Here is a 27,728-nt window from a genome sequence, read left to right as displayed (position 1 = left end):
ACAAATTTGAACTCAGAAGACATGGCATCAACAGTTGGCATTTCTTAATAAATACATAATAAAACGACTTTAATGCATGGTTCAAAATGCTTTGAATGCCCACAGCATGATGCTGCCACCTTCGTGTTTCACAGAGGAGATGGTGGATTCAAGGTGATGTGCAGAATTAGTTTTCCACCAGGAGCACCACCAAGGAGGGGGACACATTGTTTTTGATCAATCAGTAGTTTAAAAATTAAAGAAAATGTTTTCTATTTAAAAAATAGAAACATAATAAATTACATTAAAAGCTTCCCTGAATTACAATTTGAACAGAAATTAATATTTTGATGCGGAAAGCTGATGTCTTTATATGAGAATACAGGGTCTCAGTAAGTTATATGCTTATATATTCTTTAAATATATATATATCGTAAAAGAAAAGAGGATTAAATTCAGTGAGTTAAGTAGTGATTGAGCTGTTCTCAATAAACAATTTAAGCTGTAAAATAAAAAATTAAGTAGTACTTACCAGAAGCTGATTCCTGTACTTCCACATCTCAATATTGTAGCTTATATATGACAACAGTATTAAAAACAACAACAAAAAAATCTGAATTATTTTGTTATGGCAACTGTCAGTGGCCCCCATCTAGCCAACCTTTTTGAAAACCTTCCGGAGGCGCCCCTGTTTATATTTGGACCAAAAGGTCCAGTTTTGTTTGGTCTGATCTGATCTGAGCAGATCTTCCTCCACGTTTGCTGTGTTTCTACACAGTTTGTGTCAAACGTCAAACAGGACTTCTTCAGGTTTTCTTCTTGCCACTCTTCTGTAAAGAGCAGATGGTCCCACCTGAGCTGAGGATCTCTGCAGCTCCTCCGGAGTTACCGTGGGGCTTCTCTTGGCTGCTTCTCAGATTAACGCTCTCTCTGTCAGTTCAGGAGCTTCATTATCAGATGATGAATTGAACCGAGCTCGGAGAGACGTTCAAAGTCAGTTTTATAACCTAACTCTGCTTAATTCTTCTCAACAACTTCATCCCTGCCCTGTGTGTAATGTTCCTCGTGCTTCATAAAGCTGTTCGAGCAGTAATGTTCTGTAACAAAGCTTTCACAGACAGCTGGATTTATACTGAGATTAAATCAATTTACACACAACTGGCAGCTAGTTGGATTTTAGAGTAAAAGGGGCTGAACAGAAATGCACGCCACAGATTTTTATTTGTAAAACATTGTGAAAACCATGTATCATGTTTCCACTTCACAATCATGCACTGCTTTGTGTCTGTTTATCAAATAAAATCCCAATATAATACGTTAAAAATGTGGAGAAAAAAAAATTCAATGCATTAACAGTTCTGCTTTGAATCTGAAACAAATAATAATAATAATAATAATAAATAAAGTTTTGAATAAGTGAAGCACTGAAACAAAACCTTTGATTGTTTCTTTTTTATTAAACTAATTATTCCTGCTACACAAACAGCTAACAACACAATCTCTGCAACCAAGTACGCAGATGTTGAAATGCTTGCAAACTTGATGAGAACATCAGAACCTTATTGTGTGACACAAAATAATAATAATAATAATATTAACTAATAAAAATAAAGTTTTCAAGTTTACAAATAAACAGCACTTTGGAAACAGAAAATGTTACAGTCAATAAAACTTTAAAATAAGTTACAAAAATTCTACAAAAAAAAAATATTCAAATGATAAAACATAGAAATGTTACATTCAGCCTTTATTTTATTTATTAGGATACATTATATTAATGGTATTTTTTTTATCTTTAAAGCCCAAATAATAAAAAAAATATAAAATAAATATAAAATTTAAAGCAGACAGTAAATAAATAAGAAGGTTTGACGTGGAGAAGGTGGGTCAATAAGGATATTTAAAATCTGTTTAATTTTACATCAATAAATACATCTTAAAGGATTGAGACGTCACAGCCTTTATGAATGAGTGAATGAATGAATTCACTGTTTTCACTGTAAACTCTCTGCCTTCCTGCGGGAGGTTTCACCCACAAGAAACTCTTTTTGTTCGTCTCACTATTCAGCATTTCAAACTGAGTGGAAAAGGGTGCCGAAACTCAGGAACCTGTAAAGCTGGAAAACAATCACTTCACACACACACACACACACACACACACACACACACACACACACACACCACACACACACACACACACACACACAGCTGTCTCTTTTCTCTGATTTAATCTCTTTGAGACGATCTGCCTGCCGGATGGAGACGGGTGACGTACAGAGGTACAAGGAGCTCCACAGCTTTTAGAAATCGAACCTGTGAGCGGACGCTTGTCTGGAAAAAACTGTTTCTGGGAAACTTTCAGCGGAGAAAACCCGAAGGAATCCAGCAGCAGATGCAGCAGGAAGGTTTAACTCTCCTGGACTCCTCTGTAACCCGTCTGCTTCTGCTGTGGCGAAAACTTGTTCTTTTTGTACCTGAAAAATAAAAAAAAACACAAACGAGGCACGCATTTAATCACAGGCTTTATTTTTATTAGTGCTTACCTCTAGATTTTATAGCAATGACGTTTTAATCTGATTATTATGTAAAATACATCCACATCATGAAGAGAAACTGAAATCTCAGAGTTTGGAAGATGGTATATTTGGAATGTTTGGTTTGGTTTTTGTGAAGGTTTTGTCTTTCAACCTTATTGTTTAGCTTAATGTTCTAGATTTTTATTTAATTTACATTCAGGCTTTTAATTTGAAGCTCTTCCTTGTATTTTCAGTTTTGTTTTTTTTATGTGCTGTTTCAATTCGAATTTGTTTGAACTTTATAATCTGGTGTATTTAGTATAAATTGCTGGTTCTTGGTTCAGGTTTGGTGTTTCTTTCCTTCTGTAATTACCCGTCATTGTCCCTAGATGTCCTCAGATGTCTTCAGCTTGTTTTGAGAGCAGTTGTTCCCAAACTTATAAGACTTTCAAATAACACCGTCAGAGACTTGTGACCCCAACTATCACTGATGTAGTGTACAGATATTATATATACCTCACTTAAACATCAGTAAAAAAGGAACACAGCTTTGTTTATTTATAAAAAATAAACTTTTAAACTACTACTAAATTCATTTATCTATCCATTTAACCATTTTCTGCCATTTATCCGTGGTCAGGTCAAATGGTTTAGGAGGGAAAGGCAGACATCCTTCTCCCCAGCGAGACTCTTCAGCTCCTCCTGAGGGGATCTCAAGGTGTTCCCAGATCAGAGAAGATAAATAATCCCTTCAGCGAGTTCTGAGTCTGCCCTGGAGTCTCCTCCAAGTGGGATACACCCAGAAAACCTGCAAAGGCAGGCGTCCAGGCAACATCCTAATCAGATGCCCTGAACCACCTCAGCTGACTTCTTTCAATGCGGAGGAGCAGCGGCTCTACTCCGAGCTCCTCATCCTATCTCTAGGGCTAATCTACCATTATGCAGGAAGCCCATTTCAGCCTTTTGTATACAAGATCTTGTTCATTTGGTCGTGATCCCCACCTCATGACCACAGGTGAGGGTTGTAACGTAGACAGATTTACCTCGACAGACAGGAACAAAGCCTTCATTACTGCAGACCAGGCCCCAATCCATTTTATTTGTATTTATTATAAATTGCTTCAGAGCAGCCAGACTTTCTTAGTAACTTTTACAGTGGTTTTGATTTCTTGGAATTGGCATATGAAGGAATGACAGATGACTCAGTTCTGCAGATACATTTTTGTTGTTTTTATCTGTTAGAACAACTTTGGGGAACGAATGCTGTTGGCAATCTGTTTTTCTTCTTCTTTTTCTTCTTTTTCTGGAGATTATCTCAAGATCCTCCCCCATCTTCCCTTCGGTGTTTCATAACCCCCAAGGAACTACTCTTCATCACCAAGTTCTAACCTGTTGCTCGTTCCCTTCCTCCTTCCACTCATCTGATCATCCATCCTGGTATAAACCCCAGCCTTATCATTAAGTGCCAAATTCACGTCGGTGTCTTTCACTTTGTTTCCACATCAGTTCTGAGTAATTGTCTGGTTGGGCTTGGTTCTGTGGCAGCACCTTCATTTTGTTTGCTAAAATTATTTTCTGAGTCCAACATCGCTTCAGTTGTGGCACATCATCAGCTTTAACTTTGTTGAGTCAAAGAATAGTGACTTTTGGTCTCTGAGAGGTCAAAAGCTACTGTTATTTTAGACACACACACTCCACATTGATTGTCAGGTAAAAAAAAGTTACCTGCAGCAGAAGTACAGAGCTCCAGCCAGGCCTATTATCAGCAGGATCACACAGATAATGATGGTGACGATCTGTTCTTCTTGCAGTGGATAACCAGTGGACAACTTTGGGCTGTTACACCTGGGGCCGTGGAAGCCCTCCTTACACCTTCAACACAAACAGAAGGGTTGTGAATGATGAGGCACAATGACGAAGCAGCACACACACACACACACACACACACACACATGGCCAGATGAACATACTTGCAGTGGTGTTCGTTCAGCTCCACCAGCAGCATGCAAATGCCGTTGTTCATGCAGTAGCTGTTAAAGTTGCTGCCGCAGCTCGTGATCGACCGATTCTCCACAAGAGGGCGCTCTAATTTCTCTTCTCCCTGACCTGAAACAGGAGGAACAGAAACTTTTATTTTAATCTCTGATGGCCCTTCTAAGACCAAACATTCTGCAGTTTATTACCATTTATAAAGAGCGCCCGTAAGATTATGACCACCTGTTTAATATTGATTAGATTCTTTATTTAACAGTAGAAGAACTCTGATATATTAAGATAGAAAACTGAAACAAATTCAGTTGCATATAGTCCAAATCATTCAATTCAGTTCAGTTGAGTTATTGATTAACACTCACTGCCATGAAAGGAGGGCGATCATATTTGCCTGTGTCTATGTTGGCGTGTGTGTGTGTGTGTGTGTGTGTGTGTGTGTGTGTGTGTGTGTGTGTGTGTATTTATCGTGTTAACAAAATGGCCGATGAACAGATCTAAATTAAACTTGCAGATAGTAATCATAGGCTGTACATCTACAACTGATTCGCCTTTGGAGTCATTCCCAACACACACTTAAAGATGTCACAATATCGAGTGTCATCTCAGCTAATGTTATTTCAAGAACTGACTAAAGTGCCATCATTTGTCAAGATAAGATTTTCTTATCTTATCTAAAACTCTGGCTTGAGATGCAGCGGGTGATATGCATTCCTTCAAGGAATGTTAGTCGTTTAATGCAATCCTGTTCTCTTATATTCACAAATGATATTAGTGTAGATTGTCAGGACCTTATGATGCTAGGTGTTTGAATAAAAGGCAGCTGGGTGTCCTTTGCTGCTTCTTGAAGGCATTTCACCCCTGATTCAAAAGACCTCTTCAGTTCTGCTTAGGGGTTGGGGGCTCCAGGTTTTAAAGTCATCCCTCTAAACCACGAGTCACTGACTCTCCTGTCCTTCCTGTATGACTTTTGTACTGAGTCACCTGTCAGGCATTTACTAACCAAACCCGCATGTGAGGTGTTTTGACCAAGCATGACGTGACTGCGCTGACACCTGACCGATAAGCCTGAAAGAAACCTTTCAGATGAGCGACGTAATCAAGACACAAGACAGGAAGCCCAGCTGCCTTATATTCAAACACTTACAACTATCAAAAAACTAAATCATCACTTGTGGATTTAATTCATGTCTGATTAACTTCATCTTTAGCTTCATTTGATTTGAACCATTGCATCTGTTTCACTATAAGTCAAAAATAAAATATATTTATTTTAAAAATCTATCATCTACAACTAAGAGTTCATGTCATCAACTACAATAATTCTGATTGCCAAGCAGGAGCTTAACTTGAACTTTACACAAATGAAAAAGTGATTTATTTATTTTTTTAATCAAAAGCAGCAGCTGTCCCGATGAATACCTGGAGATAAAGTTGAGTTTTCTGTAGTTTGCAGCGTGGGTGAAATACTCTTGGTGAAAACATGTGGCCAAATCAGCATAACACCTGCAAGTAGAAAAAAAAAAGATATTAATGTTAATTATTTCAGGTATACACAGCAGCTTTGCATGTTTAAAAAAGGGAGGAGAAAACTGGTTTTAGTGTGAACCTAAACTGAACATAACTCTGAAAGTAAAAGTTTCAACTGATTAAATAAAAAAAATGATCCTGAGGAACGCACAAGTAAAACAAAAATGAACAGTTTTGTGTTTTATCAGTTTTATTCCAACACTACATGTTTGTCTTATATAATACTGAGTTAAACACTAAATTCAGAATTTTGAAATGATGCCAATTTGAAATTTTCCATCTTTTTTTCTCTTTTTGTTAGAGGTGATTTTTTTTTGTTTGTTAAAAAAAAGCTCAATTTAAATGTTAAGCAAATACTAATCCAGAATCAAATCTCATTTTCTGTTCTATAGATGATTTACATTTGTGCAAAAACTACCTAGTGTCTTTTTTTTATTTGCGTAATGATTTTTTTCTGTTAGAGAAGGGTTATTATCTCGATTAAACCTCAACAATTGCTGTAAATGTGATTCACGTTTGTTGGTTTTGTTTGGATAAGGCACCACATTAACATTAAGGAAAATTCCAGTGGTGATAAAATGAGAGATGGAACTGTTCATGCCCCCCTCCAGCTGTATGATGTGACACTGATCGGCTTACGTTTCCTGGCCCACATGCTTGTACTGACCTGCATGGCTTCATAACGCACGGCATGTGAGGACGCCCACATTCCAGCAGGAAGGACAGGAAAACACACGAAGCTCAGCGCAAGATTGATCTGGCTTCTGCAAATACTTGCAGCCAAGCTCTGTTCATCACTCTCTTTCTGTTGCTTGGAAATATACTTTTTCTGATGAAGCAGGTTGTTGTAAAACGCTCAGAATTCACCCTTCAGTCGGCTCCTTTATCAGATCAGAAACCAGTGACTCACCCTCAAAGTATCAGTTCCTATATTTATCACACTATCACAGGTGAGAATAAAGCTTGAATGATGCTGATTCTCTGATGTTGCAGCTGAATTTTACTTTCAAATAAAATTTTGATTCCATTTGAAGAAAAGCAGGGCAACAAGCAACAAGATTAATTTATAAATTAAAGGAGATAATCAGTGAAAAACTCCTGATTATCATCAAAAATCCTCTAATACAGAAGAAGGCAGGGATAACATCCAACAGAATGACTAAAAGACTCTGATGTGATTTATTTTCCCACTATTTCTGTAACTTTTATCCATCTAAAAAAACAATTGCTGCAAAACTAATGCAGCAACTCAATCAGGGCTTTCAGTTTTTGTGCAAACTCTTCCCATCTGTCTTTTTCTGACTCTAAATTTGACAGAGAGATAAAAACGTTCACATAAATTTAAATTCCTTTCATTTTGTCAGCATTTTTCTTCATCCATTAGTCATCATTCACTCACCTCTACACGTGATTCAAACCTCAAATTTAAAAGCTTTTCAGCCTCAGTAAAATGATTAGGATATTGGCATTTATATTTAACAGATCCTGACATGTTTATTTCATATTGGTTGCATTTAATCGTGACAGAATGAGTTTTTTACATATCCTCACTTTATGCATGACTCAGGAGTTTTGTATGTATTACGTAAATCTTAAACTACTAAAAGTAAAATGACTTTACCACAACACGAGTCTCCAAATTGAGTAATTATTGGTTAGAATTATATTGTGAAATATCCTAATCCTTGAAGAATTTAAGTACAGTTTACAGTTTTATACATCTTTTTATTTGTTTAGTTTTTAATAACCAAAATACGAACTCATTATAGTCTTGCAAATACAATACTGTGTTTTAAAAAGTGAAGTGTGTCATGATTATTCTCTAAATTAAACAAAAAATAATAAACTTATCTGACAGCTACAGGTTAAAGTAAAGAATCATGTTTTAAAATAATTAAGTATAGCTTCGTACAAAGTATTAAAGTGTTTTCAGCAGTAAATGCATCAAGAGTGAAGGCAAATCTTTCAAGCAAAGAGCCAATAAAGTTGTGAAATGTGTTACCTGCACTGAACACCTGGTTTACCTCAAAGTATTTTCAAATGTAACTTAATGACCTCCGACTTCATTCTTTTACCTTGTTCTAACTTGTCTGCCATTCATAACTCAGAACAATAGTCTGTTATTACAAATGTCTAGCTTCAACCTTTACCCTAATAATTTTGTATAATAATAGATTTTACCGATCATAGAGAAGAGCGCTGAGATTTTACTGTTCCCCATTTCAGAGCTGCAGGATCAACTTTCCGGATCACTCGATGTGACGCTTCCAACTTGTCCAGGTGAGTATAAAGGTGCGGCTGCGGGTGCCTCTTCTGACAGACAGTAACTGAAAACCAGTGGGCTCAGTCCTGCAGTGGGTGTGGTGTCAGACTCCTGTAATTTAGATCATTTCGCTCCTCAGAGGGACAATAAGGCAGATCGACGTAAGCCCCGGTTTCCAAATAAAGACTGCCAGAGAGTCTGAGCAACGCTTTTCTCACTAATGGTTTTTTTCTTTCTTTTTTTTTTTAATGAAGCTTGAAAGCCTTTATCCTACTTACACTCTCTATTGCAGATAAAAAAGTGATAGAGAAAGCATTTAAATTGCATTTTTAAAGTAGTTTAACCATTAAAGGTTCATTCTAAATCAAACAAGTAAAGTGTTTTCAGACATAAAAAGGTCTCATAATGCTGCAAACTTTCTGTCAAATTTACAGAACATTACATGGCTTTATAAATAAATATTTAGCCTAGTAAGACTTCGAGGTCTTGTGTTAAAATGTTGTTTTATTCACGTGTTTTTAAAGAAATGCAAAACATGAATTTAAATATGAAAAAGGTTATCCTGAACTATATCAAATGGTGCAGTTTGAACGAGTTTACTCCAGTAGCTTTCCAGCTATACTGATATGCAGTCCTGAAATGTGGGTATGCACTCAGTGTAAACAAAGCACTCAGCTGAATCTGCCAAAAGCCAAGTGACTAAAATATTGTGTGGAATTTCTTTCTAACTTTGTGAAAGCTTTTCTTTGTGATGTATAATGAGTACCTTTAAAGTAAAATATGAGGGGGAAAACAGCCCACGTTGCATCTTTCATTTCAAAGTGAGACCACAGAGTATCATCATGTTTGTGGTTATGATTTACTGCTCGGATCGTGCTTGAATCAATGTTGCACCATCACACCGTCGTGTTAAAGCATCGTTTTTAAGAGGAAAGCTGCAGGAAAACTCAGCATTATCGCTCTACGTCAGAGGTCCCCGTCCTGTCCTGTTTAGAGGTTCTCCTGCTTCAACACACCCAATTCAATGGAATCGTGACTCATTACCAGAATTCTGCAGAACTTAATGACATCCTGGGAAGTTTTTTTGGTTTTTTTTGATTATTTGAATCAGTTGTGCTGCAGCAGGAACGATGTAAAACGCGAGAGGCACCAGCTGCTTCCCAAACAAACAGACCGGTGACCCCGGGGCTTCTTAGTGAGTAAGATGACCCTGAGTTTGGAGAAACTCTCAAGTATTCCCTTCCAGAAGGAGAGGTGAGTGAAACTCAGAGTCTGTCGCCACGGTAACAGGCTCTGAAGTAAACATGCTGAGTTTCACCGGTCTCCTCCCAGCTGAAGCAAGCTGCCCGTTTTTTAACCACTGAAGCAGAATTACTGTCTGACTTTGGGCTTTCCTCAAAATTATATGAACAATAAATATCTAATAACAGTTTGTTTTTCACACACACTTTAAGTCGACTTACAGACAGATACAGTACTGTTAAATATCCAAAATAAGTCAAATAAATTATTTTTCATTTATAATTACTTATTCCAGTGAAGTTGTTCTTTATTGTTATTTAAGTTTTGCTTAATTAGTACACAAATAGTTCAGATAAATCCAAACTCAACACATTTGAGTTAGTAGAATTTGTTTTTAAATATTGAGTTTCAACTACTTAGTCTATTTAATTCCTTTCAACATTCGGGTTTTCTCATTTGCACAGATTCTTTTCAGATTCGCTCATATAACTTCGACCACACTGAACCCAATCTGTTAATCCCCCTGACATATAATTAGCTAAAATTAATTTTAAGAGTAAAACATCTCCACTAGCAGCACAAAACAAAGACAAATACATTTTTTAATGAGTTTTGGTGCAGAGAAGACAGCTGTGTTTCTGGATGGTGTTCACATCTGGCTTCTTCTTTGCCTGATAGAGCTTTAAGCAGCGTTTGTGGATGGCACGGTGAGCTGTGTTTACAGACAATGATCTGTGAATGTGTTCCTGAGCCCCTGCAGTGATGTCCAGAACCAAATCAGACCAGTTCTTAATGCAGTGCTGCCTGAGGGCCAGAAAATCGTTTAACACAGACTTTCAGCTTTGTCCTTTGAGCTCAAATCTTTTAAAGGGAAAATGAAATAAAATATTAAACATAATTAGTTTTCATGTTTTTCCTTTAGTTAAACACTACCATAAACCCCGCCAGTGGTCCATTTCTGTGATTTAAAATGTCTGACAGCAGGAGGCGGCAGGTGCCAGTCCAACAGGAGGTGGTTCTTCTATTGAAGGTTTTATTTCAGGTTCTCCTCTTCAGAACGTTAACTGCAGTTAGTCACCAGACTTAGGGCTGTAATTTTCACCAAGAATTAAACTAACCACATCCATCAAACCTCCTTGTACTCTGGGAAGCTGAAGAATGACACAGCTGTTGGAGTTTTGGCTCGGTTTACACAAATAATTGCTATTTACTGCCTTGTTGCTCCTGTGTTTGGCACTCCATACGTCACACTTCTGAGTGATCTTTGATTATTCATTTTAAATTAATGTAAATTGTTTAAAACAAGACTCTGAAAAAGAAGCACATTTAATGACTTTCTTTTGATTTATGTTAGTTTCAAAACACTTAATTTCCCTTTTATTATTATGAACTGTAGATGATGGGATGTTCACCTTCACTCATATTTACTGCTGAGATTCAGCTTCTCTATCCAGTCCTCTTAACGACCTGCTGCTAATTAACCTAATTAATTGCAAAAGGCTCCTCCAGCTGTTTCTTACTTGCACCACTTACTTTTACAACCTTTTGTTGACCCTGCCCCGTCTTTTTTGAGATGTGTTGCTGTCATAAACTAATATCTTCAAAGAATGATACATTTAATATGCTTACTACCTTCCACTGTGAATAAAATGTGTTAATGAAGCTGGAAAATTATTTCATTCTCTTTGTATTTTGATTCACACAACATTCCATCCTTTTCTAAACTGGAGTAGTAATGTGTTGAGGCAAGTTGTAATATCTCACATCGACCACCAGGGGGCTGCAGCCTTCTCGTGGTGATAAAAAATCTTGTGGAAAGTTTTGGTTTTTATTATTAGACTTTTACCATAAATTTGTGAATTAATGAGTTGTTTTTAAATTGAAACATAAGTAAAAATAAAACGGACGCACATAAACTGAAGTGTAACATCAATGCTGTTCATGTTCAAATGACAATACTGAAATTTCTGATTCAAAATAAGTTCATGCAACAGTTATTATTGTTAACAAGTTTATTACAAAATAATTTAAGAACTATATAATTACATCAGCATAACTTAACAAGAAATGGCATGTATAAAGAACAATATTGTCCATTTAACAGTGTAGACATATATACAGCAGAGTTTGTTCATGCAGATTATTACAGTGCAGGATGTTTGTTTACATATTATATTAATAGTAATAACTGTGCTGTGGATTTGTACAATACAAATCATCTGAAATGGTGGTGATGATAAAAATGATGATGATGATGAGGAGGAGGTCACACTAACGCCTCAGAAGATGCCAGTTTTATCAGGGGTGCTGATTTTCTGCATCTGAAAGAAAAGAAATAACTTTGTTACTTTTTTCTTGACGTTTCAATAAATCTGGTGTTGGCATGTTGTAAAAACAATAGAAAAACATAAACTTACGACTGACTGTAAATCTTGACCTATAAATCTGTAGCAGCTTTTCTAATCTTCGCACTCCTTTAACTCTTTCTTACAAGTGCACTAAAAACCCTCAGTATACGCACCTCCGGTAGGCAAAGCAGGAGATGAGCATGGCCAAAAAGGAGACCAAGAGCACCCCAGTCACGATGCCAATCATGATGCCAACCACTTGGTCCTTTTGAAAGGCTGACACTGAACTGAAATTACTGTAGATCTCACAGCGAGTCCCTTGGTACGACTCTTTGCAGCTGCAGAGCAGAGAAACATTTGAGTACATTCAACAACGTGTGCAGGAGGAGAGTTTGTGCCGATCGGATCTCAAGCTTACATGCAGGAGAGATTGCTGATGTTGTCTCGGGGGTGCACACACTTTCCCTCATGAAAGCAGTACGTTGAATGTTCACTTCCACATGGAATGTGTAAAGAGTGGGTTTCATATGTGTCTGTGTTGTCTGCAGAGAATGAGAGGGAAATATTTAACACACAATTTATAAAACTCCCTTTTTGTCCAACTGATCAAGTCAGTTGATAAGAAAGCAGTTAACTGATTAACAATAAATAAAACAAACGGCTTAAATTATAGACATAAAAACACTTTTTGACGGATGACTTTAAAATCCTTTCATCTGCTGCTGCTTGTCCCAAAATCAGAAACCTATGTTGTGCCAATTGTTTCTTATAACCATTTATTACTGGACGGTTTAGCAAATAAAACACCAGTGGGGTATTTACTGTGTATCGAACAGTGCTTTCTTTGCTGTGTTTTGTAGATTTAAAAAAAAAAAAGATTTAATATTGTGAACCCAATAAGAAAAGCAGTAAACTTTAAATCAGCATCTTTCCTGAGCTCAATGTTACCCCTGTGTTTGTTCAAGCTACTGAAAAATATCAATCTGAAGCCACTTACTGCTGATGAGGGGCGTCATCAGAGACGAGTCGGGATCAGCTGCAGCCGTGGGAGAGATTTTAGCTGCCTCTGCAGGCTGTCCAGCTGTGGTCAGAAGCAGCAGCAGCATCGTCACTGTGGGGAGGAGTGCTGGAAAGAAAAATGACAGTAAATATCAGCAAATATTACTAAAAGAATAATTGGGTTGGTTCCCCTGTGGCGTATTTGTAATTAAAAGCTAAAGTTTAGTCATAAAAGACTCTTTTAAACTGGTTTTAACATCAGTTTTCTACTTTTAGGCACCAAAACATTTCAGTGTTTTGCAAAAAATCAAACACTTTCAGTGTGATTTGATTATATTCATAAGGTACAGTTAAATCTCCAATTAGTTTAATCTCCTAAAAGCACAAGTTACAGAGCAGACGTACCTTTCTCCAGGTGTGTCTGCCTTTGCGTCAACATCTTGTCTTCTGTCTTGTCGCGTGTCCTTTCCTGCTTGTCGCTCTCTGTCAACTCAGGCGTTCACCCTGAGCTTATATAACAAGCTCCAGCCTTTACAGCCAATCAAGAGTTTAAAGGAAATAAGAGAAAAAAATTTGCATACTCTCATTACGTAGACGCAAACATGAAAAAAAAAAAAAACACTCACGTTTGTAGGCAATCCCTGAAGAATCCCTGAGGGCAAATGGAAAACCTTCACGTCACGTATTGCTTTGAAAAGACGCCTGGAATCGTGCAGTAATTAAAAAAGGAAGTCTCTTCAATTAATTTGTGGCAAGTTAAGACAGGATGACTAGAAAGGAGGATAATCAGGTGACAAATGCTGTAAAGATTAAGCAATTCTCTCTTTACTAATTACTGGATTTAAATTAAAAAATATTATATATTTTTGAAAAAGAAATTTGCTAATCCATCTTTAGTGTGACTTTTACTTTGTAGCTACATTATTAGCAAACACTTTGTGAAGTCTAAGTTTTATTATTGCAGGCGCGCCTGGAGAAAATATACATTTACAAAGAAGCTTTATTGCTTAAGAGTTATTTATAAAATCCTTGTTTTTACTGATTTATTTGAGGTGAATATTAAATGAATGTTTTGAATCCTAAGGCAGCAACACTTCTGCATCAGACAACAACGGGACAACATCCCCTCTAAAACCTCCAGCAGCTGCTCTCCTCCGCTCCTGTTTGTTTCTGTTCCAACTTTTTTGGGATGTGTTGCTTCCATAAAATTCAAAACTTCTTCAATTCATCATCTGATATATTTCTTATGTTCTACTGTGTATGAATTATATATATATATATATATATATATATATATATATATATATATATATATATATATTTAGATTTGGAAATCATTGCATTTTTGTTTTCGTTTTACACAAAACCCCAACTTTTTCAGAATTGAGAATGTTTGAAAAAAACTTGGAGAATGAAACCAGCTGTCCTTGAAGGGATGCATGTCACCCACCACCTTTTATACTCAGTATGTTGAAGAGCTTCAGCCTCTGCTGCACCAAATCTGACTGAGTTGTAGCCATGTTTGTGTTTGCTAGGGTTGATTAGCTGTGGCGGCCATCCTGGATCGAGTTCAGCTCAAAAGTTAATGAGTTGTAGATGAGTCGTACTCTGGTTCAGGAGATATTTTGCTAACAGACCGACAAACGAACAGATGCATGAACGCACAGACACAGGAAATCACATGACCTTCAATAAAAACAGATTGTGGCAGCAGCACAGACTCATTTTTATTATGATTTATACAGATATTCTGGATTGTTTTTCCATGAACCAAACCACTTCAGTAGAAAAAATAGTAATTTAAATTCTTAAAAAACAAAATCTAAAATAAATAAGTTAAATAAATAAGTAAGGATATAAACACAGTACATATCAAGTAGGTTTTTCCAGCAGGCATGGAGTTTTTCAGCTCATAAATGTTGGTGTCAGATGTTTGTGTTTGCATTGACGTGTGTGTTTGCATGTCGTTAAATAAAAGTGGAGTGTATTTAATGCATCAGTGCATTTCGAGCAGCAGTCACAGTGTTTTTCATAAGCATGGCTACAGTCATTGGGCCAACACCTCCAGGAACAGGAGTGATGAAACCAGCTTTCCCTTTCACTCCTGTAAAAAAATCAGAAATATGACTCAGAGTTAAGAAATCTTCATCATATGCTGGAAGATGTATCCGATTTAAAGATAACTTACATTTCTGTAGAGCAACAAGAACTTTATGCTCATCTATTAACAGTTTAAAATGAACTAAGACAAAATGTTGTTTTCTGAAGCAATCCTAATAACTTTAAAACTTTTTTTTTACCTTCAAAGTCAACGTCACCGATGAGCCGGACCTTCCCCGTGTTTTGGTCCTTGATGCGATTTATGCCAACATCGATGACTGCTGCGCCCTCTTTCACCATATCTGCTGTGATCAGGCCAGGAACACCTGGGAGCAGAACCCGAGAACGCAGAAAGAGAAAAGGTTTGACTGAAAAACAAGAAACATCTTGAGATGATACTTTTTTTTCTTCTAAACTATACCTAAAACCTCTAAAGATGAACTCAGAGCACCGTATAGAAAACCATCTATTTCTTTTGTGTCGTTTGTTTAGGAGGTATTCAGCAACCACCACGACCAAATCTGTCTTTGCTTCCTCTGCAGTGATGCGTATCGGCTTCTTTTTCGTCAGTTTGTAGTGGAACACTTACTTAAGAAAATAAGATGACATTTTATAAACAGAGCACAAAAAATGAGGAAATTTGTGTTTGTTTTTTGTTGTTGTTGTAACAATACTTCTTGGCAATAAATCTTACACCACCGGGAAGCCTGTTTATTTCCCCTTAAACGGAGCCACATTTGTTGGGAAAATGCATTTCTGAGTTGAGCAGCAGTTTGTGGGTTGCACCCCATGAAAAACCTGCCAAATCTTTTCTGCTGATGCCTAACAGCTTATTATTAGAGGATTAGAGTCTTAAGAAATAAGACATAATGTCCTCAGTAGCACGTGGAAGAACCATACGCAGCCAGGCCTGCTGCTCACCAGCTTGGTCACACACTGCTATAGGATAGAATCCCATTCTCAGCCAACATTTGTCATAAATCAGCTAACATCACTGTGTTGGTCACTCTGGAACAAACAGCATGACTCGACCCGAGGCAGGTCATTCCGTCCTCTCCACTCCCAAATTCTGGAGGTAGTCTCTGACAAACTCCACTCTGTGGAGGTGCATGTTGTCATCTTGGAGAACAGAGTTCAGTCCCAGACTGTGGAGATATGGGATTGCCACAGGTTGCCCAATCTCATCTCACGGGATCCCAACTTCACGCCTTTCTCTGACATCCCCAGTTATGCGGAACTTGGTCTTCAATTTGGAAATGTCACTAAGATTTCCTGTAAGCAATGCTGCAGCTTGGTTTTACAGAACACCAGCTTGAAGTTGCTCTAAGGCACTGGCCCTTTCCAGAACAGCAGGGTCTATGCTCACAGGTGACGAGAACCAGGCACCTGACCGTCAGCACCTGGGGAGTCAGAGGCTTTAAACAACAGACAGCAGAATAAGAGAGGATTCCACTCTGTTGCTCAACCCAAAAATGCATTTTCCTTGGAAATTTGGGACCATTAAGGCGGAAATTAAAAGGCTTCCCGACAGTATAAGATTTATTGCCAATAAATATTGTGACATCAAAGAAATAATGGACCAAACACAAACTTCCTTACCTTTTGGGATACGTTTATTCTTTTTCTAAATCATGCGGTTTAGGAAATGGCTGACAGGACTCACTAAACTAACTCCTCTGAGTGTAATTATAGCTAATGAACAATGAGATTAAAGCCCATCTCATGCACAGAGAAGAACAAAGGCGCTCATTACAGTTTCTTAAAATAAAATAAAAAAAACACACAAGTGCACAGCTGGACATTTTGTGATCGGTTAAATAAACCGATCAGAGCTAATCTTTTATATTTTCAAACATAAAAACTAATATTATAAAAAATGAACAGTGAACTTGGATATCTGAAGAGCATGATTTTGTCACGAAGAGAAAGGCAGTTTCCAGATTTCAGATAAAAGAGAAAACCGACACTACTGTCATCGTGTTGCAACATGGTTTCACATTCCAGCGCCCTCAATCTCTGTTCAGCAAGAAACGTTGAAAATCAAAACAAGTCAGGCAAGGTCACAGAAATGTTCACAATTACCCGCAGCTGCGATAACAATGTCAGCCAGGTTGGTTAGCTCCTTCAGCTGTTCCCTCGGTGTACACCTGTGTGCGATGGTCACTGTGGCGTCACCTGGAAGGGAAACAGCAGGAGATCGTTTCGATGTTTTTCGTTGATTTATGTTGATTTAAGACAAGTGGCATCCGTATTCTGCTTCTGTGACTCTAAAAACCTCCTTCCTTCTCCTTAAACAAGGCACAGAGTGAACCAGGCTCCCCTAATGATTGTAATGATGCAGAAGAAATTATAAATGAGTCAAACTGTCAGAAGCACAAAATGGCTTCTTACCCAGTCTTATATTATATGTCACAACAAAGTCACTCCAGTCCTCCTAAAATTTTATTATTTCCACATAAACATACAAAATGATGCCTTTATATGAATTTAAACAAAAAAATGTCAATGTATTAACTTGAAACGCACCTTACTCTGTCGATACTTGACAGAGTCAAGTCACACAGGCGTGAAACGAGATTAAACAGATCACAGAAAGTCACGTTTACACGATAAGAATAAGGAAGGAAGCAAAGACAAGTCAGAACACATCCAACTTGGGGGTTGCATACCTCACGAATACTTGTGTGACACAGATTTGTGGTGACAGAAATCGGTTGTCAAAGTGTGGGAATGTGACCTTTTCGTGTTATTAAATCAAATAACAAAGTCAGTTTGGCTCAGTTATCATCTTACTTGTATTGTTATAATTTATTAGCATTTTAGAAACAATTCAGGCATAAGAAGTTGCACTGAATGTTTGAGACCTTCTGTACACACTCAGCTCACTAAGTAATAACCAGCTACAGTACAGTGGGACATTGAAACAATAAAAAAATAAATTATAATAATAAAAAACCACATTAGTAATTAATTATATCATGGTACGTCTGGAGCAGCTGCAGGTGGAAGAATCTGTCCACAGGACAACTTTTAGTTCTGCACTCCACAAATTTGTTTTTTATGAAAGAGTAGGAAGAAGAAAGCTGTTGTTGAAAGAAAACCATAAGACGTCCTGTTGGCCACAAATCCTGTAGGCCTCCCAAACATGTAGAAGAAGGTGCTGTGGTCAATGGGACAGGGACAGGGGAGCTGGTCAGTTGACTGGAAGATGGATGGAGGTAAATGCAGAAGAAAACCAGTTAGAGGTGTGCGAAACACTTGAGACTGGACCAGAGGTTTGACCCGAAACATCCACTCAGAGCTACAACCACATGGTTGAAATCAAATAATATTCATGTGTTAGAAAGGCTCAAGTCAAAGTCCAGACCTAAATCCAACAGAATCTGCTGATCATACACTCTCCATCTGATCTGACTTGAGATTGAGCTATTTTTTGTTTAAACAATGAGCAAAAAGTTTCAGTCTGGATGTGCAAAGCTGTTTGAGACGAACCCCAAAAGACTTGCAGCTGGAATTATAGGAAATGGTGGTTCTACGGAATATTGAATGAATACTAAAGCACACCACACTTTTCAGTTTTTTATTTGTAAAACATTTTAAAAACCATATATAATTTTGCTTTCACTTGACAAATCTGTGCTACCTTGTGTTTATCACATTAAACCCCAGTGAAATACTGAATTTTGTGGTTGAAATGTGACAAAATGTGGAGAAGTTCAAGGGGTATGGACGCTTTAGGACACCGTAAGAAGTGACTTTGCAAACAATAGTTAGATTTTATTCTAACAGCACATGTACATCTGAAGGGACCTTGGTGTGTAAATTTTATAGCGAATGAGATAAGTTTATATGGAGGTTTCCTGTCTTGTGGACTCCTCAAACATTTTTACACAACAAACAAAACTCACCCACTTCTTCGTCCATACAGACTCTAAACAGTCTTCCCTATCATACACCAACACCCTGATGTTTTGATTGGAAAAGAAAAAACTGCTGCTGTATTATATTCACTCCAATTTCCAATAATAACACAGAGGAATGAGTCTAGGCTATTCCAAAGCTGACGTGATTCATTTTTATCCCAAACTGACCTCCTTGTCGCCACAAATGTCAGGCGTAGGTGTACAAAGACGTTGGGACGTTTTATCTTTCAGGGGGTGTGGAAACAAGATTTATGGAGCTGTAGAAGGCAAAACTAGCGTGGAGATTGCCAGGTAATATCTCTAAATTACAAGGCTGCCGGCAAAATAACCTGCTGTGCCTTTTGTGGCAACAGTGTGAAGTTAAAAAATAATGATCAAAGAATGCGTTTCAAAAAAGAAAAAAAAAAAAAAAGGATCCTCTGAAGTTTACCTGACATGCTGGAGGGAGACACGTAGTCATGACAGGGTTAAATGTCAAAACGCCCACGCCAACTGTCGGGCAAGAAAAACCGTTTAAACTGGTGTTTAAACGTTCAAACCGGAATTTTACTCGTTGCTTCATTAGAAAGTGGTGGCACCGCATAAACAAGTTCCTGAGGAGATTGTCTTACCAGGCACCAGTGACACTCAACAACCAGATAAAACTCACAGAACTGACAGCCAGCTGAATGAATCCGAAAAGCTTTCCCCGTTTATCTGAAGCGTTTAACAGATAGCAAAAAAAAAAAAAAAACAATCTGTATATAACGGATCTGTTGCTGTCTCTTTAAGCTGCGAGAGTGGAAGTTATGCCAAAACACACATCCAAATTTACAAAAACAGCTGTTGTCTTTGCTAAAGACGCTCTTGATGCTTTGTTTACATAGTTCTATGATCTCAGTCAGTCAAAGTCATACACAGATGTCTCATGGCAACTGATTGACACAATGATAAAACCTGTATAACAAAGGTGCAATCTCAAAAGATAAAAGTTTAAAGCTAGGTAGTTTAAAAAAAACAACCTTTGGCTGAATTTGAGACTCAGACTTGATGGTTTTACAAATAGCTAATGCAAGCTAAGACATATTTTCTGTCTTCTCATCTTCACTCTCAGGCTGATATTCCTGGAAACTAATGGGGAAGGGGGGGGATTTAAAGGAATCGACAAGGAAACTGGTTGAGACAGCCACGCTCTGTGCAGTAAGTACAGAAATTAAAGTTTATGATGAAGCCTTTAAAACAATTTTCTGTTACTTACTATACCCCCTTGTGAGAAACAGCAAGTCAGTCTCTGCACCCACTTGTGTGTGAGATGTTTACACCTTTTCATCTGATTAACCTGTGGTACTCATGAACTTCGACACATTAAATATGTGTTGCTGCCTCATCCAACTGGGCAAAAGCTTTTGAAATCCAACTTTTTCTTGGTACACCCATAACAGGTTGATCCGTTTCCCAGTGGTGTACAATGCCACAAGTTTCACCCAGTGCAGTTTGTCACACTCCCTGTTCCTTTTTCTTACCCAACACTTTTTTTCTTTTTGGGTTTCTTTGTCCGTTAGGAAAAAAGGCGAGGACCCATTAAAGCCTAACTGAGTCAGTCATCCTGACAAAAGCTCAAGGAATCAAATGTTTTACAGGGGAAACCAGGATGGTGCAATGATGTAATGATCATTATTTTCTGGTGTTGATTTCCTCATAAATGAGTAGACAGCACAGAAAAACTAAATAAAATAAACAAATGCACCCACAAATACTTTCTCTTACCTCCAGGGCGTTCGTGGTTGCGATCAGTATGCAGCAACATTGCAATGGGCATTCCAACATTTTTAGAGCGACCAGCAACCAGCACATTCTTTCCCACAGTCTCAATACCTTTAAAAAAGAAAAAAAACAGCTTCAGGGGCAAATTTATGATTTTATTTCTAAAAACAAAAAGTTCTTGTTTGACTTTACACATGAACGTTTCTTTATAAACAACCATTTACATTTTGTTGTGGCTTTTTTAAAGAATCCGGTCACTTCTGAATCAAACAGATGAATGGAACATTGTTTGGATTACACGGCGCTGCAAACAGTGTAACACAGGTCGATGGTATAGAAACACAGGCGTTTGCACAGGTAAAAAACAGTCTACTGCAAAGGTGACGCAGCTTAAAAATCCACAACATAGCTTTCATTTAAAGTGCTATGAAAATGTTAACAAAAAAAAAACATATCTGAGGAACTACTTTACTGCTATATGAACCACTGTATTTACTCTTTGACATGTCCAAATCCCCGAGTCTAACTATCAACTTCTGCACAAATAAAATAAAATACAATAAAAACCTTAAACACAGAGTAGTTTTCCCTTTGTCAATAAAAACAAAAAGAACCTTCAAGATCTCGTTTTCTCCTAGTCTGCACTTATTCTAAACCAAATAATGTGTTTTAAAATGACTGCATTTTCACTACTGTTACCTTAACTGACCTTTCTTGGTCAGCAGACAGTTTTAATCGCTTTTCATGATGACAGACAACATCCTCTTCCTCTGCGTTTCGTCAGTGAGTCATTTCTCATCGCCAGCCAAACGTGTCAGTTCTAACCTGTAGTATTTCTGAGTACTACAAGTAATGCCAAACTTTAAACCAACGTTGAGCCATCACACAGGGAAGTTGTTATCTTGAAAACTTGCACTGGATGATCATAGGAAGTGCAATGAACTGTAAGCTTTAATTGTAGTTACTGCCATATCTCACTGAAAGTCTGAAGCAATACAGTTTTAATGTTATCTTTAGGACACAATTTAAATAATTAAACTTTGGGATGGTACACAGAGAGTTACTTACAAAATACTATTCAGTCGGTTTTTGACTTGATTGACAATTTACATCATTTCTGGACTATGAGTTGCCCAATATTGGAAAGGCGCAGATATATTGGTACAGTTATATTAAGCAATATTAAGAGAAATAAATAATAACTACAGTTTTTTTTGGCTCACACACTAACAAAAAAAATCCACAGTTAGGAAAACTTTACACTCATGTAGCAAGACATCAGCCCAGATTTGCTCAATTATAAACACAATGTCAGCCTCACACTTCTTGCAAAACACATTTATCTATTTAGGCTCAGGCTGATACTTCATATAACACCTTTTTAACCTCTACAAGTTCTGCAAAGTGCTTTACAGAGTTTCTCCTTCACCCATTCATACACACACTCATCTAGTGCTTTCACTGATAGATTTTCACCCATTACATACAACCCTTTCTTATATTCTCACTCATACACTGATAAGAACATTGGTGGGCAGTGGGGGTGCAGTGTCTCGTCCAAGGATGCTTCGGTGTGCTGCAATCGGAGAACCCCATCCACTTGGCCAAGCTGCCCCAATTGACCACACCTGTGAGCAGACTGGTTAAACGCATCCAGTTGTGCGAACACACATGTGCTTTATTGAACCCTCACCAATCAGGTAGAAGCACTTTACTTCATCCCATGATGCCTTGTGACTGAAGACGTAGCCTGTGATGTGGATGAAATCTTATGGCCAGATCCAACGAGGCAAAGACAGGATGCCTTTTTTTTACAGTATTTGTCTTCACACACACATATTTGTTGATTTTACAGTAGGAAGAAAACTGGAGTATATTTATTCAAACTTCAATAATGACTGACTTGAGCATTTGGTAAGAAATACATACAGTATATTCATCAATCCGCACAGATTCACTGTTGTTGTCACAGCTCCTGACGAGCTGTAACTGCTTTCACCTGTCCCTCATTCCATCTATTACCAGCTGCTGCTATATAGGGGCGGGTTTTCATCTGCACATTGTCAGATTGTTGTGAGACCCAATGTGGTAACACCTTCAGGCCCTCTGGAAACTCCTGTGTAATTTTTGCCCTGTCGCTAACCTGTTTGTTCTCCTCTCGACCAGCTTTACCCTCACCTCCAGCCGGTCCCTTCGTGTTTGACTCCTATCCCCCTTGGACTCGGACTTCCTGGTTCTGGACCTATCTTCTGCCTGACCCTGGTTACTGGACTACTGCCTTCTGGATCTGTTCGCCTGGCTCTGACCCCCTGTCTGTCCGACCCCGAGTACTCTGTGGTTCCCCTACAGGAACTTACCCTGGCCCGTTTGTCCCAAACCTGGCAGTTCTGAATAAAGACTCTAATCATTCTGAACTCGTTGCTCAGTCCCAGAGTCCTTCTGTGCTTGGAGCGTGACAGTTGTACTTTACTGTACACCTCACTTATGCTGACCATGAAGAAAGTAAAAGTGTTAAAAGTGTTTTAGGTTTAGCACATCAGCGTCTTAAAAGGATTAAACAAATCAGATTTTATGAACAATGTGTTTGATATAGCAAGAAAATACAGATTTTATAAATTACTGTACATTTGTTTTCAGAAAGAGTTTCCTTTTTTTAAAAAGATTTCGGGTTTTCTGCTTCTTAGATGTGCTGATCGTGTGAAGCGTTTGGAAAAAAGGCGGCTCTGTTTTCAAAGCAGTTGTAAGAAAAAAATCTAAAGCAGTAAAAGCTTGTTTCAGTCTGTCTGATCTGTAATGCCCTCTAGAGGACAATTTGTTTTCAACTTTACAGCTGAGGGACACAGAGATCGAACGTGAGCTGTAGATTTGTTGGTTTACCTGCTCTTTTGATTATCTCCCAGACAGCTGCAGGAGTCGCCGGTACCATGGATCTCTGGCCCAGGCACAGCTTCCCGATATTCACAATATGGAAGCCATCGACGTCCTTCTCTGGAGCGATGGCGTTACACACTGCTCGCTCATTGATGTGATCTACAGAAAGAGGAGGTCGAAATGGACGCCATTGCGTATGATAGAATGTCAAGCGTTACGGCTGAGGACACTAGCATTATTTGCTGTTGTTTTCATACAGAAGGAGGATCTAAATAATTAATACAAAAATAAAACATTTGTGATGCTTTCTGAATTCATCAAAATGTAGTTTAAGAAAAACGCAAATATTTTGGGAAAAATTATATTGCTTTCTGAAAGATACGTGCTCATTGTAAGTTTCATGCAGACAGCTAAAACAAAAAAATGGGACAGAGGCATGTCCAATCCTGGCCCTGGAGGGCCACTATCCTGCATGTATTAGATGTTTCTCTGCTCTTTAGCAGGTCCTAAAGTTCTGCAGAAGCCTGTTTATCCTTCAGTCATTCAAATCAGACGTGTCAAAGCAGAGAAACACCTAAAATATGCAGGGTGGTGGCCCTCCCGGACCAGGATTGGACACCACTACATTAAAGTATCTGTCTCCATCAGCTGCATGTACAAGGCTGACATGAATGTTACTGTTTAAATCAGTCAGCGTGGAAAATTACTCTACAGTGTGGCGTTCATGTTCACCTGGAAGTGGCAGCTGCACCAAAAGGCCACTGACCCTCCAGTCCCGGTTCATTTTGTCGATCAGCTCCAACAGCTCCTCCTGAGACACGGAGCTCGGCCGAAGCACTGTGTCACTGGAGATACCTGTGAGGTACACCCACCACGCACAGTTACACGCTAAACCAATCATTTGTTCAGTAAGACATTCCACTGCTCTGTATTCCCTTTAATAACATTTGATTTGTAGTGTTCAGAAAGGCACACACTGCTCGTATCTGACCCAGGATGCTGGCTGCCCGGGTCTTGTTCCTAACATAGGTGCGGCTGGCCGGGTTGTCTCCAACTAAGACCACTCCAAGGTGGGGTCTCAGGTTACCCTGAGCCACCAGCTCCTCCACGTCACGCTGGATTTCTCTGTGGAGCTGTCGAGCCAGCTCCGTTCCCGAAATCACCACAGCTGTATGCCTAGAGTTCAACACAAAGCCTGTCACACAGGTGAACATCTCTACATAAAACCAGCAATCAAATGTGAATCTGTCACCAACTGATGGCTTCATACATTAATCAGTTGTAGAGGTACGTCCACTGATTACGTTCTGCGAGTTTCATTAAAACCCATGTAGTGGTTAATGAGATATTTTGCTAAAAGACAGACAAAGTTGACTTCAACAGTTAAAGGCAAAGTTTAACACAAACATCTTGCACATCCTGTTAGCCCTTGGAGCATGTGTTGGAGATGACTCTCAGCCACTATCACACCAAACCTTAGCTCAATGTTTGTATAATTGACTGAGTTAAAGCCATTTTTGTGTTTGCTATATGTGATTAGCTGCAGAGGCCGTCTTAGATCAGGTTGGCTCCAAACGTTAATAGGCTGTCGTTGTACCTCTAATGGTTACTGTGTGAAAGTTTCATTAAATTACACCCACTGCTTCATTAAATATTTTGGTCACAGACGCAAACACACAGGAAAAACATTATCACCTTCCAGCAGCGGATCAAAATAAATAAACAGCTTGATTTATCGTTCTCTTACTAATTTTGATATAAGAATTACAAATGTGTAATATAAACTTAGCTTTTGAATAGCCTTTTGCTACTTTCAGCTTTTTGATAGCCTATTACCAATTTAACTTCTAGCTAGCCTTTTGCTACTTTTAGCTTTTAACTAGTGTTTAGCTACTTTTAGGTAGAGTTTTGCTACTTTTGACTTTTTAGCTAACGCTTTGCCACTTTTAGTTAGCCTTTAGCTACATTAACTTCTAGCTAGCCTTTTGCTATTTTTAGGTAGAGTTTAGCTACTTTTAGCTAGTGTTTTGCTTTTGGTTAGTGTTTAGCTACTTTTAGCTTTTAGTTAGCCTTTAGTGACAATAACCTTTAGCTAGACTTTTGCTACTTTCAGCTTTTAGATAGTTTAGCTACTTTTAGCTAGTGTTTTGCTACTTTTGGCTTTTAGCTAGCACCTTACTACTTTTGGCGTTTAGTTAGCCTTTAGCTACTTTAACATTCTGCTAGCCTTTTGCTACTTTCAGCTTTTTGGTAGCCTAGAAATTCAATTTCTCCAGTATGCTTTATGTTACTCTTTTTCTTATAAAATAAGAAAATACTTATTTATATAAATTCTTATTTAATTGTTATTTAAGTTACTTACTAATAATATTACTTACATACAAAGGGGTGAAGTTTAAAGACAAACTCGTGCAGTTAAATGGTTATAAAATCAGATGCTAACAGCTAACACAGCTGTCCGCATTGGTTGTCCCCGAGGAAGAAAAGTGATTTCTATGATTAACGGTCCTCCAGTGACATCCTTAGCCGACTTCCAGCCTCCTCTACGGGCATAACACGAATGCTGCACGCTCCTAAAGGTGCTCCAACGTAACTCATGACACATCTGTTAACATCGTCCTTTTTTGAGAAGACTCAAACCTGACATCTTCGTTCAACCGGCGCGCTCTACCGGGCGCCGTTAAAACCTGCCATCAGTCGCCATCCCCTGTCACGTGACGCTACGTCTTGCCGGTGTCTCTCCCGGTGATTTAAGGGGAAGCTGGCGGCGGAAGCGGGGCACCTTTTGCTTGTTTTTTATTTTTATTTTTTTACCTTCTCGCCGAGTGATGTAGATGTCTCCTCTGACTCTCGTATTTCCTGTGTGTTAGCGGGCTGCAGATCCTGAAGGAGGAGCGTAGCGGTGTAACAGAAGCCGCCATATTTGTACTTGTCGTACAGCGCGTGTACGTCGTGCGTGCGTGCGTAGCTGGGCTTTACTATGCGGCAAATACAGGTTATTATAGTAAACTGTACTATAAAGAACTTATATTGTTGCTTTCATGGAAGAGGTAACTTATAGATAATTATTTGTTCAGTAAAATGGAAGAAATTAAAACATTTTTGTAATAAAGCTGCATTAAGACTACAGCTCTGTTAAATGTAGTGTATATGATATAATTATTGAAGATAGAACATGTTTATAGTTTGATTTTACTAAAGTGAGCTTATTACCATAACAGTTTGGTTCATAATTTCCACAAAAGAAGATGACGTATTAAAACTGTGGGTCACATTTTCTCAGCTTCTGACCCACAAAAACACAAAAGGCAGAGACTCAGGACCTGGACTATTGCCGCTCAGCGTACGCACACATTGTTCCCAGTCGTTCAACTTGCTTTTGCTTCATTTATGCTTCTTTTCAATCAGGCATCTGTGTTGCAGTCTGTAATTATACCAAAAATACACAAAGTCAAACCACTGTTTACGTGCTCCAGATCCCAAAATTCCCAAACCTTTAAGCTTCAGATTTAAAAAAACGGAGCTGGCAGACGTTGGACCTCCACTATCACTAATTATATATACAAACTGGTTACTAAAGCGATTAAAATAAGGGGGAAATTAAAACACAAACACTTACAACAATAATCAGTGTTAAAAGAAAATGCTACAAATCCCAGAACTGGTGTTTCATGACACACGTGTCATTTTGACCCCAATCCTGGAAAGGGTAATAAAAATGTGAAATTATTTTTTAAAAAAAGATGCAGATTAGTGTTTCACATGTGTTATTCAGACATGGTGCTGACAAATCTGACTGTAAGTGACAGCTCTTAGTATGAGCCAGCAGCTGTGCCATAATGTGATGCTTCTTTTTAGAGATTTTTTTTTCTCCCAGGAACCGTGAGAGCAGGAAAATATCTTCTGATGTCAGTCAGTGGTCCATCAGGACGGCCCGGGAGGAATTTGCTTTCAGACAGCAAACTGAATGTTGTTAAATGTCCTGAACCACCTCTGAGGTTCGCCTTGGGGAACTGGATTTTAACGTGTTCACACCTGTATTTTGAGCTGTTTACAAATATTCCTATCATGTTTACACAGTAAATAAGAAGCTGCAGCTCGTGGCATAACATGAAGTTCCCATGAAGAGGCTAAAGCGCCACATGCTTACAAATGTTTTTAAGTTTCCTGCAAAACTCTATAGTGGCAAGGCCATCCCTTATTGCCTCTTTGACCCTGATAGGTT

The 27,728-nt window shown here is 38.3% G+C and overlaps 3 protein-coding genes and 1 long non-coding RNA gene across 5 annotated transcripts; 1 reads left to right on the top strand and 3 right to left on the bottom strand.

Moving 5' to 3' along the window:
- Positions 1 to 1,416: 1,416 nt before the first annotated feature.
- LOC108233675 (proepiregulin-like) lies at positions 1,417 to 8,332 on the bottom strand. The gene is made up of 5 exons (XM_017412271.3): positions 8,196 to 8,332; positions 5,907 to 5,990; positions 4,466 to 4,601; positions 4,221 to 4,367; positions 1,417 to 2,453 (listed from the first exon to the last, which is right to left on the bottom strand). The coding sequence occupies exons 1-5, from the start codon at positions 8,233 to 8,235 to the stop codon at positions 2,387 to 2,389; spliced, it is 474 nt and encodes a 157-aa protein (XP_017267760.1). The 5' UTR covers positions 8,236 to 8,332; the 3' UTR covers positions 1,417 to 2,386.
- LOC119617147 lies at positions 8,159 to 23,532 on the top strand. Its single transcript, XR_005233332.1, has 4 exons — positions 8,159 to 8,294; positions 15,175 to 15,328; positions 19,983 to 20,068; positions 22,799 to 23,532. It is a non-coding gene; the product is annotated as an uncharacterized LOC119617147 (long non-coding RNA).
- On the bottom strand, positions 11,517 to 13,421 carry LOC108233673 (protransforming growth factor alpha). Its single transcript, XM_017412269.3, has 5 exons — positions 13,272 to 13,421; positions 12,865 to 12,993; positions 12,286 to 12,409; positions 12,041 to 12,205; positions 11,517 to 11,840 (listed from the first exon to the last, which is right to left on the bottom strand). The coding sequence occupies exons 1-5, from the start codon at positions 13,303 to 13,305 to the stop codon at positions 11,786 to 11,788; spliced, it is 507 nt and encodes a 168-aa protein (XP_017267758.1). The 5' UTR covers positions 13,306 to 13,421; the 3' UTR covers positions 11,517 to 11,785.
- On the bottom strand, positions 14,579 to 26,537 carry LOC108233658 (probable bifunctional methylenetetrahydrofolate dehydrogenase/cyclohydrolase 2). Of its 2 annotated transcripts, none has more exons than XM_017412253.3 (8): positions 26,318 to 26,537; positions 24,495 to 24,679; positions 24,236 to 24,358; positions 23,510 to 23,662; positions 20,636 to 20,743; positions 17,049 to 17,141; positions 15,167 to 15,292; positions 14,579 to 14,970 (listed from the first exon to the last, which is right to left on the bottom strand). In XM_017412253.3, exons 1-8 carry the CDS (start codon positions 26,422 to 26,424, stop codon positions 14,855 to 14,857), a joined length of 1,011 nt encoding a protein of 336 aa, XP_017267742.1. In that variant the 5' UTR covers positions 26,425 to 26,537; the 3' UTR covers positions 14,579 to 14,854. The 2 variants fall into 2 exon arrangements, with proteins under 2 accessions (XP_017267742.1, XP_024860901.1); XM_025005133.2 differs by lacking the exon at positions 26,318 to 26,537 and adding an exon at positions 25,882 to 26,304.
- Positions 26,538 to 27,728: the final 1,191 nt, after the last annotated feature.

The sequence above is a fragment of the Kryptolebias marmoratus genome, linkage group LG1 (genome assembly GCF_001649575.2).
Source record: "Kryptolebias marmoratus isolate JLee-2015 linkage group LG1, ASM164957v2, whole genome shotgun sequence".
Taxonomy (NCBI): domain Eukaryota; kingdom Metazoa; phylum Chordata; class Actinopteri; order Cyprinodontiformes; family Rivulidae; genus Kryptolebias; species Kryptolebias marmoratus.
This window is presented reverse-complemented; position numbering and strand designations above follow the sequence as displayed.

Coding starts and splice junctions, on each gene's coding strand:
- LOC108233675 (XM_017412271.3), bottom strand. CDS start 8,235: ATGGGGAACAGTAAAATCTCAGCGCTCTTCTCTATGATCG. Junction 5,991..8,195: donor AGCGCTCTTCTCTATGATCG/GTAAAATCTATT, acceptor TTCTACTTGCAG/GTGTTATGCTGATTTGGCCA. Junction 4,368..4,465: donor CTGAACGAACACCACTGCAA/GTATGTTCATCT, acceptor TTTGTGTTGAAG/GTGTAAGGAGGGCTTCCACG.
- LOC108233673 (XM_017412269.3), bottom strand. CDS start 13,305: ATGTTGACGCAAAGGCAGACACACCTGGAGAAAG. Junction 12,410..12,864: donor GATGACGCCCCTCATCAGCA/GTAAGTGGCTTC, acceptor CATTCTCTGCAG/ACAACACAGACACATATGAA. Junction 11,841..12,040: donor TCCTGCTTTGCCTACCGGAG/GTGCGTATACTG, acceptor CTTTTCTTTCAG/ATGCAGAAAATCAGCACCCC.
- LOC108233658 (XM_017412253.3), bottom strand. CDS start 26,424: ATGGCGGCTTCTGTTACACCGCTACGCTCCTCCTTCAGGATCTGCAGC. Junction 24,680..26,317: donor CTACATCACTCGGCGAGAAG/GTAAAAAAATAA, acceptor GTTGAACTCTAG/GCATACAGCTGTGGTGATTT. Junction 17,142..20,635: donor CAACCACGAACGCCCTGGAG/GTAAGAGAAAGT, acceptor TTTCCCTTCCAG/GTGACGCCACAGTGACCATC.